This window comes from Protopterus annectens, chromosome 3.part0 (assembly GCF_019279795.1).
Source record: "Protopterus annectens isolate FY-2018-M chromosome 3.part0, PAN1.0, whole genome shotgun sequence".
Taxonomy (NCBI): domain Eukaryota; kingdom Metazoa; phylum Chordata; order Ceratodontiformes; family Protopteridae; genus Protopterus; species Protopterus annectens.
The window spans coordinates 1,126,232,175-1,126,246,797 of NC_056731.1; the positions used below are offsets into that span (position 1 = coordinate 1,126,232,175).

At 43.3% G+C, this 14,623-nt stretch overlaps 1 protein-coding gene across 2 annotated transcripts in view; it reads left to right on the forward strand.

Annotated features, from left to right (window-relative positions):
• The window catches only part of NPC1 (NPC intracellular cholesterol transporter 1), a 1,151,083-nt gene that overhangs the window by 211,553 nt on the left and 924,907 nt on the right, over window positions 1-14,623 (forward strand). For both annotated transcript variants that reach the window (XM_044065361.1, XM_044065360.1), the window contains exon 3: window positions 3,556-3,662. In XM_044065361.1, the coding sequence (XP_043921296.1) occupies window positions 3,556-3,662 (107 nt within the window). The remainder of the gene's footprint in view (window positions 1-3,555; window positions 3,663-14,623) is intronic.

A 14,623-nucleotide genomic window follows, 5' to 3' on the forward strand; every position in this document is an offset into this window, starting at 1 on the left:
CAAAAATACATAATTCTGTGTTTGTGTGAATTCATACTATAACAAAGCCAAATGACAAACTTGGAACAAAAAGCAAAGCACAGACTACAGATGAACTGGGACACCTTCTGAAGAAGTCCCTTGTTTGAGGGATGAAATCGCAAGACTGAATTTGTTTCAATAAACTGTTGAGTTCACCTGTATTCGGTGCTTTGAATTAATATCTTATGCTATTGTGTAATATTTATGGAAAGACTAGGACTGCACTCACCATTATCACTGCAAGAAACACTTCTAACTGATAACATTGGTATTTGTATAGTTTTAATATCTTTTATTGTTCACAGAATATTCACATTTGTTTATCTTATACTTTTGAAAGTTGATTTTTCAGAAAATGCTTTGGAATGCAAGGATGTGTGTAGGCTGCTAGAGGTGTGACATTACACACCACATAGATTTTGATATGCATAATTTGTGTGTGTGCACAACTAAGAACCAAGTAGACTGAATTTTATGAGGGGAGCGAACACCGTTTTTCTGCTTTTCATTCTCACAATCTGCATGTTCTTAGTTTTAAATGTACTGTGGGCTTCATTACTCCAGGCCTCAATGAATTCATCCATTTGCAGAACCTGCTTTATCTAGTTCATTGTCATGGTGGAGCCAAAACCTGTTTTGCCAAGCAGTGAGTGTTGGGTAGAAAAACTCTCTTGAGTGGGCTATTAGTCTGTTGCAGAATGTGACAGACATGCGCACATACTACACAAACATACTTAGGGTTAGTTTGGAGCATCACCATTTCACTGCTTTAGGGACTGACAGAACTGAGTTTAAAGAAAAAAAAATGCCAGTTAAGTCTGACACCTTTTCAGAAGTGCCTGTCAGACAGTTTTTTTTTTTTTTTTTTTTTGGAGGGGGGGGGGGGCATATTCTTACAAGCACACATAGTGCACTTGTTATTGCAAAGCATTATTAACTATGAGACTCGGCACCAACATGGCACTAACCCCTAAGTGGAATCAGTTTTTTCCAAGTGTTTTTTTTTTCTTCTTCAGTAATACGAAAAAAAGATCAACAACCCTGATTTCTAGGATATACACAGCAAACAAAATATCCACAACGGACCACCACGGAGCAAAAATCATTTTAATAAAACAACCTGAAAACCATAAAAAAGAAAAATAAGTTGCAGCTTTAGTAGAGAGAATGGATAAGCACTTTCAGCTTAATAGCCTTCTTCAGATCTCAGTTTGTTCTTCAGCAAATTGTTTAAGTACGACAATCAACCAGTCAGAACCTTCAGAACGGGACAACTCCTCCTTTTTGACTATTCAGTACTTCTTAATAGGGTTGCCATCCCTTTAGCATAGATTTTATTGGAAGTACTGCATTTAAACCGGGCTTTTGATCAGCCCGCAAGTCCGCTATCCATTTAACTTCGTTGATCTCTGTTTTATTGTGTATATCACATTCCCTTATATTTTCTTGAAGAGTCTTAAGAACCATAAAGTTAAACGAATGGCCAACATGTTCCAGAACATGATTTGCTGGAGCATTGATTTTCACAGTTCTTTATCTCACTCGTGGCGTAAAATCCATTCTTTAAATTTTCTTTTGGTTTTACCTACATAAAAAGCTGAACAGTTTTGGCAAGCTAAGTATATAAGATTCTTGGTGTTACAGTTTTAAGGGGTATGCTGACTGTAAGACCTTCAAGTAACTGGACTAAAAGTACAATTTGTTGTGTTTATACAGCTAAATGCTTTGCAACAGACACTTATAGAAGTACCTTTTTTGGAGCTAATCTTGCTTACTCTATCTTTATTATACAATAATCTTTTCAGATATTTCTTATTGTTATTCTTAAAAACAAATTTAGGTGTTTCACCTACAATATTTTTATATTTTCATCCACAGTTAAAAATGACCAATATTTCTCACTATTTGCTAGATCTGCGAGGTTTCATTGCTGTAAGTTAGCACACATTGTAAATTATCAAAAGTCCTTTGCTGCTTTTGATATATTTTATTAATCCTATGTCCTGAGTATAGCAGGGGTCCTTTTTGACTTCCTATTTCATGTTAAAATCTCTCTTCGTGTAACCTCTATTCTTGAGTTGCAAGCATGATGTTCATTCTTCAGTGCACAGTCTGGAGCTGATTTTCCATGATGTTAGAAAAAATATGTCTGGGGTGCATACTACTCTTATGGAGTAAATGATTCCTCCATGTTTCTTTTCTAAATATGGATGTGGTTATACCACTATTCTCATCTAGGGTTAATCTGACATCTAGAAATTCATTCATAGTAGTGGACATACGGGTTTCAAATTTTGGGAATGTAGTGGTGGTAGTAAGATGAGATATAAATTCCAGCAGGGACCCTCTCTAGGTCCTTGCCACACCATAAATATGTTGTCCACAAAACGTCCATAATATTTGATACCATCTTTCCACCTGTTATCATTCAGAACATAAATTGCTTCCCAATGGGCTAGCACTAGATTTGAATAACTGTTCGCGCAGGGGGTGCCCATGGCTACCCCTCACTTTTGCCAATAACGTTCATCTCCATAAGTAAAGATGATATTGTTTAGCATCAACATACATATTCTTCATAAAGCTGGCCCTTCCATTTCTGAAGAAATAAATTGTGCCACTGCTTTCACTGCATAATCATTAGATATTACTGTGAAGAGGCTACATACATACATTGCTACCATAATTATATTATCAAAGTGTGAACGACATCCCATACACTGATACAGGGACTCAAGAATATGAGAAGTGATTTTTAGTACTCCTGGTGCTCTGACCAGGAACTTTTTTAGTTGGTCCTCTAAATGGAGAGGGGTTCAGTAATCCATCCTCTCCCTGCCACTGTTTGCATCGGGGGGACTTTTGAATCCTTGTAGATCTTTGGAAGGCCACTTATCTGTGGTATTTGAGGGTGTTCTGTCTTGGAAGAAAATCAAACAATTCATGTGTGATAACTCTGGTTGCAGGCATTTCATGATTTCTAGGATATGGTTGGTTTGCATTTTTTAACTCTGTCATGATTTACTGAATTCCAGATGTATCCTTTAAAGATGCTCATAACTTCTGTCAGGTTATGTATTATCAATTGCTCTGATAGACTGAAGACCTTAGTGTCTACAGAGTAGAGATGTTTGCTGTTGTGTGTTGGGGGAGGGGATGCTGTGTGTAGGGTTCAGTTTGATAATTAGATGCAGACATGAGGCATAGCCCTCAGTAGGTATGTAGGAACATGGACAGACTGATGGGCCAGTTGGTCACTGTCTGCATTCAGGGGCTTTTATTCCGGTCATTACCAGCATTGTTGGGTACTCATGTATGACTATTTACAGAATACCTTTCTGTATAATTTACAGTTCTGACATTAAAATATGTGATCCCCTTCTACTGTAAAAAAACTAGTAAGTTGTGATTTTTCAAAACCACATTCTGCTTACATGAACTGACAAAAGAGCTGAGGTTTTGAGATTTGTAATTAGATTAAACTTTAACACAGCAAAGTTGTAATCATTGCTCCTTTTTTCTTTTCTTTTTCAGGAATTGTGTCCGGGTTACATGTATGATAATGTTAGTGTCTGCTGTGATGTCCAGCAACTCAAGACTCTCAAATCCAGCCTTCAGTTACCTCTCCAATTTCTTTCCAGGTATATGGCAATTTTTTTGTTATGTTGGCTTATGTACTGCATTACTCCTGTTTTTTTTTTTTTTTTTTTTTTTTTGTCCTCCTGCATATGTGGCTTCTTATTAATTTATTCCCTATACCTGAGGAAAAATTATTTTGTAATCTGTGTGATTTGATAGAAGCTAAATATGTAGGAGAGGAAATTAACATGTCCTTTCTGAGTGACTATGGCTTTTGCCATCACATAGGTAGCATTTAAAGATCAGTGGGAAGGAAAGCCTTTTGCTTCCATGACACAGTCCCAAGCAATATAGTGTGCCAAAACTGCCATGCAGGTTATAGATCAAAGATTCATATTTTGCCCTTGATTATAGCTATGGGTAAGGGTGAGACAACCTTCACCACTCAACCATGATTTAGGTTATCCTGTTTAAATGCACTTTGCAGATATTCATCATCTTCTTCTGCTTGCTGGATGTCCTTCAAGGATGCATCTGCAGTCATAACATATGGGTTGTCCTGCCTCAGGCAGCCCTTCGGTCGGCCGGATTCCAAAGTCTGGGTCTGGCCTCGGCTGATGTCGACTTTCCCGGCGCCAGAGCGCCTGGGGTATAAAAGCATCAGCCGACGCCATTTTCCTCAGTCTTTCTTGCCACGGTGCCCAAGCAGAAGCTGTTCGCAAGTGCCGGTCGGTCAGATCCAGTGAATTCAGCCACCGAAGACTTCAAAAGCTAAGTACCCCGTTGGGGACTCTTTCTTGCCTCAGCCGATGTCAGACAAAATAAATAATTGTTTAACTTGTGGGAAACAAATACCTCATAAGGATTTCCATTCCTACTGCCTTCCTTGCTTAGGCCCAGACCACGACGTATCTGCCTGTTCTGCCTGTGCTTCCTTCAACCGACGAACTCTTAGACGTTGGTCGGAGTTTGCAGAGGAATTTTTTGGGGCCAGTTTTGCATATAAAATGCCGCCTGAGACTCCAACTTCGCATTTGGTTAAAAAACGGAAGGACAAGGACCGACACTCGCGGCCCGCGGTTTCGGCTGAAACCACGGTAAGGCCTACTGCGACTGCCTCAGTTTCGGCCAAAACAGAGTCCTCTGAGATTCCTACTTCCGAATCCATTCAACCGACCACCGCGGCCCGGGAGGCCCCGCCTGAGTCGGCTACCGAGCTACCTACCGAACCCAGTGTCCAGGAAATGTCAGACACCATACCTTTGGACATTTCTTCTCCTGCACGTGGGGCAGCTAGGCCCCCTGCTTCCATGTCCATTTAAGGCTTTTTCTAGGGCTAAAGCTGCTAAACTTTCTAAAGGTTTGCCTCCCAAGACTTCCTCCCAGAGGCCTACCTCTAGTTCTCAGATCCTCAGCCTTGCAGAGGACCTTATTTCTTTAATTAGAGGTTCACAACCTCACCCAGACAGGGCCTCTCACCCTCCACCGGACAAAAGGCCCAGGACTGACCCCTCTGACCCACACTCTTCAGATGAGTCTACGGATGGATCTGAGTTGTCAGACCACCAGGAGGAGGCTTATTCGCCTTATGAGGATTCAGATGCTGAGGAATCTATCCCTTCGGCCTCCCGTCCTGAAGAGTTTTCCTTTGGTGAGACTCTACACTCCATGAGAGAGCATTTTCAATGGCAAGGTCAGGAATTCTCTGATTCTAGAAAAAGATTAAGGACCTTTTTGCATTTACCTCAACATAGGCCCTTAGCTATACCTCCCGTTTTGAATGTAATTGATGATGTGTACAATGATGTCAGTACAGCCCCTGACACTTTCTCCGGCCCCTGCCAAACCTGATGGATACTACAGGGTCCCGGATTCTCATTTCCATCTGTATAACGCCCATTCTGCAGACCCAGAAACTATTTCTCAGGGCCCTAAAGGGGTTGCGGCCGCCACTGCCAAAAATCCTCTACCCTCTGAAAGAGAGTCTAGAGCTTTAGAGAGATGGGGAAAGAAGGTATATACTTCTGCAACTCTTTCTGTCAGGGCATTAAATTGTCAATTTCATATGATACAGTACCAAGAGTATTTGTTAGATGAGCTGAATAAGAAACTTTCTTCTCCTGAACCCCTTGACCGTAAATCACTTCAGGATTTGGTACACAACTCACAACAGGTTAGTAATCATTTCTTAAAATGTGGCTATGATGCATTGGAGGCTTCATTTAGGTCAGCTATGACTGGGGCAGTTATTCGTAGGCATGCCTGGCTGAAGGAACAATCTTTGCCAGACCATGTTAAAGCTAAACTCCTGGATGCTCCAATGGAGAAACAAAATTTATTTGGCTCCTCTGCTCAGGAGATCTTAAAAAAGGTTGAAGAAAAGGCAAAATCTGTGCAAACAGTTAAGGATTTCCTGCAAGTACAACCACCGAGATTCAGCAGAAACTGGCCTACTAAGAATTGGTCCTTTCTAAACTCGGACAGAGCCCAGAGAGGCAGGAACAGGCGCCCTAGAGGCAGAGGCCAATCGAAGGGCTCCTACAGAGGCCGTCAGTGGCAGCCTGCCAACCAGAGGAGTAGTGCAACAGCAGCAACAACAACTACTACACCAGGACAGGCTCAATGACTTTACTCTGATTCTGCCTACCAGGGATCAACTGGAAGCACCCTTGGGCGGAAAGCTGGCTTTATTCTCAAAAAACTGGCATTACATTACAAGGGACACATGGACACTGCAAATAATAGACAAGGGATACAGGTTCCACTTCCACACTTTGCCAAAAAGAAACGGCATGCCAAACCTTCCACCAAATCAGAGAGCAGAGGCTTTAAGGCAGATCAACAATTTGCTTCAGATGAAAGCTATAGAAAAGGTACCACTTTCAGAACAAGGCCAAGGATTTTATTCCAGACTATTCCTTGTACCAAGAAAAGAAAATCAATGGAGGCCTATTCTCGACCTGTCCGCACTGAATACTTACCTCATTGTGCCGAAATTCAAGATGCTGACCCTACAGCAACTATCAGTAATTGCACACTGCAGACTTCAGGGGATTCAAATCTACCCATATCTGGACGACTGCCTAATACAATCGGACAACAAGGGAGATTTGATAAAGGACTTGGCCTATGCCATCCACCTGCTACAGGCCTTGGGTTACACAGTCAGCATCCAAAGGTCAAGACTTGTGCCATCCCAAAGGATAACCTTTTTGGGTGCAGATCTGGACACAACCACCCAAATGGCTTTTCTCACAGAAGAAAAACAGAAACAACTTCCAGATTACTTCATGATTCTGACAAAACAAACTCAGCTTACTACAAGGAAAATCCTGCAGGCCCTGGGTTACATGGCATCCTGCATAATTCTGATACCACAGGCCAGGCTGCATATGAGAAAATTACAATGTTACCTAAGGAGTGTATGGTCTCAACACAGTCACAGTTTAGAAACCCTCATACCAATCATTCCTTGCCTTCAAATGGAATTTCTGTGGTGGGCTCAGGCCTGCCAGTCCAACAGAGGCTTGACTTTCAACAAACCAAAAACAAGACAAACCATCGCCACGGACGCTTCAGACCGAGGATGGGGAGCACACATGGAGGGCAAATTATTCCAAGGCCTATGGTCTCAGGGGCAGCTAAGCATGCACATAAACCAAAAGGAAATGCTGGCAGTGATGCATGCAATCGAGGCTTTCAAACCCTTCCTCCAACAAGGACACCTGTTAATAAGGACAGACAACACCACGGTCATGTGGTACATAAACAAGGAAGGAGGCACACACTCTTACCCCCTATGCTGGCTAGCTATGAATCTATGGGAACTATGCCTGAAACTCAATATCCAACTACAAGCCCAGTTCGTGCCAGGAAAAGAAAATACACTGGCAGACAGCTTAAGCAGAACTACCATGGATGCACACGAATGGATGCTGCACCCAGACATCTTTCAACTCATAGCAAAGGCATGGGGAATGCCGGAGATAGATCTGTTCGCTTCCCCCACTCAACCATCAACTGAAGACATTCTGCTCAAGGACATACCACCCACAAGCTTGGAGGGTGGACTCTCTCTCTCTCTCTTTCAGCTGGAAAGCTCTAAAAGTATATGCCTTCCCACCTCTCCCATTAATGTACAAGGTTCTACTGAAGATCAGGGAGGAACAGCCAAGAGTGATACTGATAGCTCCAGACTGGCCAAGGCAACACTGGTATCCATTATTGAGAAGCATGTCTCAGGCAAAACCATGGCCTCTCCCCCTATGGCCTCTTCTTCTGACGCAGAACAATTTCAAGATCATGCATCCCAACTTGAAAACATTGCATCTAACTGCCTGGAAAATTCCTTAAATCCCAATCACACTGTTTTATCACAGAGAGTGAAGGACATTATCTTGGAAGCTCGCCGGCCTTCCACAAGGAAGACATACTCAGCTAAATGGAAAAGATTTCTCATTTGGAACACATCAAAAGGCTCAAATGTGACAGTGGCAAGCATAACATATTCTGGAATACTTAGCAGAATTGTTCCACAATGGCCTGTCCTATTCTTCCATTAAGATTCATGCCTCAGCAATTTCAGCAGAATACAATGTGGATCCACCTATCTTCTCACATCCTCTCCTCAAACAATTTCTGAGAGGGATCAAAAATATTAAACCTCCAAGAAGACCCCCTCTACCTGCTTGGGATCTCAACTTTGTGCTGGAGAAACTGACACTTCCTCCTTTTGAACCAAGCAGCATCAGCGGATCTACAGTTTCTGTCTTGGAAAACTGCATTCCTTCTGGCAATAACTTCAGCAAGAAGAGTATCTGAGTTACAAGCATTAATGGCAGTACAGCCATTTCTTATTTTCCATCAGGACAGAGTTTCACTAAGAACCAATCCTACTTTTATTCCAAAGGTGGTATCTAGGGTATCCTTGAACCAAGTTATTCACTTGCCTACGTTCTTCCCAAATCCACAGAATAGAGGGGAAAAACTGCTGCACACCCTGGATATACACAGACAACTACGCTACTACTTGGACAGAACTAAAACTAGCAGAAAAACTGACCAACTATTTGTAGCATATGCTTCTGGAGTGCAAGGAAAGGCAATTTCCAAACAGACAATTTCAAAATGGATAGGAAATTGCATTTGATTTTGTTACTCCTTTCATGGAAAGCCAGTTCCTGAAAACATCAGGCCTCATTCCACAAGGGCCACGGCCACCACTACAGCCTTCCTACGAGGTGTGGCTACCAAGGACATTTTAGAAGCTGCTACTTGGAGCTCCGTGCATACATTTGCCAAACATTACAATCTACCTTTATACTCCAGATCCAGAGCAGGTTTTGCTACTGCAGTCCTGCAGGGGATCTTAACTACACCATCCTTTTCTTAGTATCTCCTCCCCCAGATTGGCTATGGTATTCTACCCATATGTTATGACTGCAGATGCATCCTTGAAGGACATAGTACAGTTTTGTACCTACCATAAATGTAGATGTCCGATAAGTATGCATCTGCAGTCAGGGTTACCCTCCCTCCTACCCCTCTGTGGTATTCCTAGGGTACTTACCCCTCTTTTAGCTAGCTGGGGGAATCTATTATGGTGTATTTGTTTGTATATACATGTATATATTTATATAATTTTGAAAATGTTTGGAACTTTTTTGCATTTATCCAAATTTAGCCTTCCTAGAGGGCACCTGGCATCTGGGGCAAGAAGGAAAATGGCGTTGGCTGATGTTTTTATACCCCAGACGCTCTGACGTTGGGGAAAGTGCGACATCAGCCGAGGCCAGACCCAGACTTTGGAATCCGGCCAACCGAAGGGCTGCCTGAGGCAGGACAAACCCATATGTTATGACTGCAGATGCATACCTATCGGACATCTACATTTATGGTAGGTACAAAACTGTACTTTCTCTTTTTTTGTGTGTGTGTTCTTGGTTTGTGTATTAAATATCATTAAACTCTAGTCTTTTTCTCCATCAGTTTCTCTCTAACCAACATCAAGCCAGTTTGGAGCTCTGTCTGTCCCCTGTATCCACTGATCCATTCTACTTTCCCATGCCTGGAAGCACTTCTGGATGGGTCGATGACTTTGCATTGTTCCCAGACTGAGGAATTACACTGGTTGACTCCAGCAGCAACACTGTCATCCTGATGTCCTTCATGGATGCATCTGCAGTCATAACAAGTGGGTTGTCCTGTCGTCAGGCAGCCCTGCAGTCGGCCGGATTCCAAAGTCCGGGTCCGGCTTCGGCTGATGTCGCACTCCATCCGACGTCATCTCTGTTGGTCTTCGGGTATAAAAGCATCAGCCGACGCCATTTTCCACAGTCTTTCTTGCCGCTGCTCAAGCAGAAGCTGTTCGCAAGTGCCGGTCGGTCGGATCCAGAGATTACTTCTACCGAATACTACTTCGAAGACTTCTAAAGCTAAGTACCCCGTTGGGTACTCTTTCTTGCCTCAGCCGATGTCAGAAAAAGTTAACAATTGTTTAACCTGTGGGAAACAAATACCTCATAAAGATTTCCACTCTTACTGTCTGCCTTGTTTAGGCCCAGCCCACGTAGCAGCCTGTTCGGCCTGTGCCTTTCAACCGACGAACGCTTAGGCGCCGGTCGGAGTTTGCAGAACAGTTTTTCGGTTCTGATTTTGCGTACATTATGCCGCCGGATCCTCCGACTACCCCCAAAAACGAAGATAAAGACCGACACTGGGTCCGCGGTTTCGGCGAAACCACGGTAAAGCAAACATGAGTGTCTCGGTTTCGCCGAAACCGAAAACTGCTCAAAGTACAGATGAACCTATTCTTACAACTGAGGCCCCTGCTACAACTCTTGAATCGACCTCAGAAATTTTACCCACTACGGTGGTTGACTTATCAGACACCATCCTTGGATGTCTCTACCCCAGCACGTGGTGCTGCTAGGCCTCCAGCTGCCATGTCCATTAAGGCCTTCGCCAGGGCTAAAGCAGCCAAGACTACTAAAACAGTGCCTGTTAAACCCCCACATCCAGGCCCTCTTCTAGTTCTCAAATGCTTTCTTTGGCAGAAGATTTAATTTCTTTAATTAGAGGATCTCAATCTCACCCAGACAGGGCCTCTCAGCCCCAGAGAAGAGACCTAGGGCAGAGCCCCTGAGCCAGTGTCTTCTGATGATTCTGCTGATGAATCAGACTTAACTGACCAGCCTGAGGCTCCCTTCTCCAATTTTGAAGATTCTGATGCTGAAGAATCCATTCCAGCTGCTTCCCACCAGAAGAATTCTCCTTTGGGGAAACCTTGCATGCCATGAGAACAGTTCCAATGGCAGCAACAGGATTTTTCAGACTCCAGAAAAAGACTTAGGACCTTTCTGCACCTCCCACAGCACAGGCCCTTAGCTATACCTCCTGTTCTCTGTGGTGGATGATGCTTTCAATGATGTTTGCTCCCCTCCAGATTCTTTACCCCCAGCCCCTGCCAAACCAGACAGATTTTACAGGGTGCCAGATACTCATCACCACCTTTACAAGGCCCCACTTGCAGACCCAGAAACTATATCCCAGGGTCCCAAGGCAGTAGCCGTGACCACAGCTAAAAACCCTATTCCTTCTGAAAGGGAAGCAAGGTCACTAGACAGATGGGGTAAAAAGGTCTACACTTCAGCTACTCTTTCAGCTAGAGCTTTAAACTGTCAGTTTCACATGATACAATACCAAGAGTTTATGCTTGATCAGTTAACTAAAAAACTAACCACTGATGAATCTCTTGATAAGAAATATGTATTAGAGATGGTAAATAACATACAACAGGTTAGCAACCATTCCTTAAAATGTGGCTATGATGCACTGGAGGCTTCATTTAGATCAGCCATGACAGGCACAGTGATAAGAAGGCATGCATGGCTAAAGGAACAAGCTTTACCGGATCATGTTAAAGCTAAGTTGCTAGATGCTCCTATGGACAAGACAAGTTTGTTTGGTACACCTGCCCAGCAGGTTATGAAGAAAATGGAAGAAAAGGCAAAATCTGTTCAAACTGTTAAGGATTTCTTACAGGTTCAACCCCCAAGGTTTAGCAGGAACTGGCCTGCCAAAATTGGTCCTTTCCTGACTCCACAAAATTTCAAAGGGGCAGGAATAGACGCTCCAGAGGCAGAAACCAATCCAGAGGAGGTGCCTACAGAGGACGACAGTGGCAAGGTAACAACAGAGGCACAGACACAGCCACTGCCACTACATCAGCACAACCACAGTGACTTAATCCTAAATCCGCCTACCAGGGAACAAATAGCAGCTCCTCTAGGCGGAAAGTTAACCTTATTTTCAAAGAACTGGCACTACATAACAAAAGACAAGTGGATTTTACAAACCATAGATCAAGGTTACCGGTTTCACTTCCACACTTTACCAGTCAAAGAGGAATGCCAAATCTACCTCCAAATCAAAAACAGAGGCTCTACGCCAGATAATGGAGTTAGCAAACATGAGAGCTGTGGAAAGAGTGCCAACAGCAGAACAAGGAAAGGGTTCTACTCCAGACTATTCCTAGTTCCAAGAAAGGAAAAAGTTGGAGACCAATTCTCGACCTGTCCACCTTAAATACATACATCATTGTCCCAAAATTCAAAATGCTGACCCTACAGCAACTTCTTCCCATGCTGGGCAAGGAGTCTTGGCTGGTAACTCTAGATCTCAAGGAGGCATACCTGCACGTCCCCATTCGACCAATCTGCAGAAGATACCTCAGATTTCTTGCAGGATCAGAGCACTATCAATTCTCAGCATTGCCCTTTGGCTTATCTACTGCCAGAGTATTCACAAAATGCCTGGCATCAGTAATCGCCATTGCAGACTACAGGGAATTCAAATTTACCCATACCTGGACGACTGCCTGCTACAAGGGGACAACAAAAGCAAGCTGACAACAGATTTACAAAGGGTCATTTATTTGCTACAAGGACTGGGATACACAGTCAATTTACAAAAGTCAAGGCTGATACCATCCCAAACAAGGACATTCTTGGGCTGAATTGGACACAGTACAACAAATGGCATTCCTGACTACAGAAAACAAAAAGAACTTCCTCTTTACTTCTTGGCACTAACAAAACTGAACAAGTTAACAGCAAGAAAAGTTCTGCAGACCTTGGGCTTCATGGCATCATGCATAATCTTGGTCCCATTTGCCAGACTACATATGAGGAAACTACAGTGGTACCTAAAGAATTTATGGTCCCAACACAGACACAGTCTAGAAACAGAAATCCCACTAATTCCATGCTTAAAACAGGAGTTCCTATGGTGGGCTCAGGCATGCCAGTCAAACCCAGGCCTACCCTTTCGCAGATGTCAACCAAGCCAGACCATCACAACAGACGCTTCAGACCTAGGATGGGGCCCACATGCTGGACAAATGCGTGCAAGGATTGTGGACACAGGATCAACTTCACCTGCACATCAATCTAAAAGAAATGCTGGCAGTAAAACTGGCAATCCAAAAGTTCAAACCATTTCTCAAAGAGGGCCAGTTGATGATAAGGACAGACAACACCACAGTCATGTGGTACATCAACAAACAGGGAGGCACTCATTCATACCCCCTATGCAGAATGACCTTGGAGCTGTGGACCCTGGCACTCAGCTACAACATTCAGTTACAGGCAATATTTGTACCGGGAAAGACAATACTCTAGCAGACATATTAAGCAGAACCACTTCGGATGCTCACGAATGGAAGCTGCACCCGGACATCTTCATGACCATCTCAATGTAATGGGGAATGCCACAGATAGACCTATTCGCATCTCCTCTCTATCTCGAGCTCAATTAATTCTGCACAAGGACATTCCACCCACTAGCATGGAAAGTGGACTCACTCTCCTTCAACTGGAAAGGCCTAACAGCATATGCATTCCCACCTCTTCCTTTGATACACAAGGTACTACTAAAAATCAAGGAAGAACGTCCAAGGATAATCCTGATAGCTCCAAACTGGCCAAGACAACACTGGTACCCACTACTGAAGAGCATGTCTCGAACAATATGTGGCCAATACCCTGATGCCTTTGATGTTAACTCAGAACAACTACAGCATCATACATCCAAACCTAAAACGCTGCAACTGACTGCATGGAACATCACATAGCAGCAGCTAATCCAGAACTTTCCCAAAGAGTTAAAGACATTATTCTTGAAGCACGCAGACCTTCAACAAGAAGGAACTATGCTGGAAAATGGAAAAGGTTTGTCATTTGGAGTACGGAAAGAGGAAAAGATGTGTCAAACATAGATATGCCTAACATTCTGGAGTATCTGGCGAACTTCTTCATTCAGGCCTGTCCTACTCCTCCATCAAGATACATGCATCAGCTATTTCAGCAGAATACAGCTTTGATCCACCTGTTTTTCGCACCCTTTGCTCAGGCAGTTCCTCAGAGGAATCAAGAATGTAAAACCTCCAAGGAAACCACCATTACCAGCTTGGGATTTAAACTTTGTGCTAGAAAAGTTGACACTATCACCCTTTGAACCAGCAGCAACAGCAGACCTACAACACCTGTCATGGAAAACTGCTTTCCTACTGGCAATTACTTCAGCAAGGAGGGTTTCAGAACTACAGGCCTTAATGGCAGTGCAACCCTTCCTAATCTTCCACCAAGATAGAGTGTCCATGAGGACTAATCCTACATTTATGCCCAAGGTGGTATCCAGAGTGTCTTTAAACCAGGCAATCCACCTACCTACCTTCTTTCCCAACCCACAAAACAGAGGGAAAGAATACTGCATACCTTGGATGTACATAGACAGCTACGCTACTATTTGGACAGAACAAAAATAGCAGAAAGACTGACCAACTTTTGTAGCCTATGCAACAGGAAGGGAAGGAAAAGCTATTTCCAAACAGACAATCTCCAAATGGATAGGAAATTGCATACGATACTGTTACTCCTTCCATGGAAAACCAGTTCCACAGAACATAAGACCTCATTCTACAAGGGCAACAGCCACTACCACAGCCTTCTTACGAGGAGTGGCA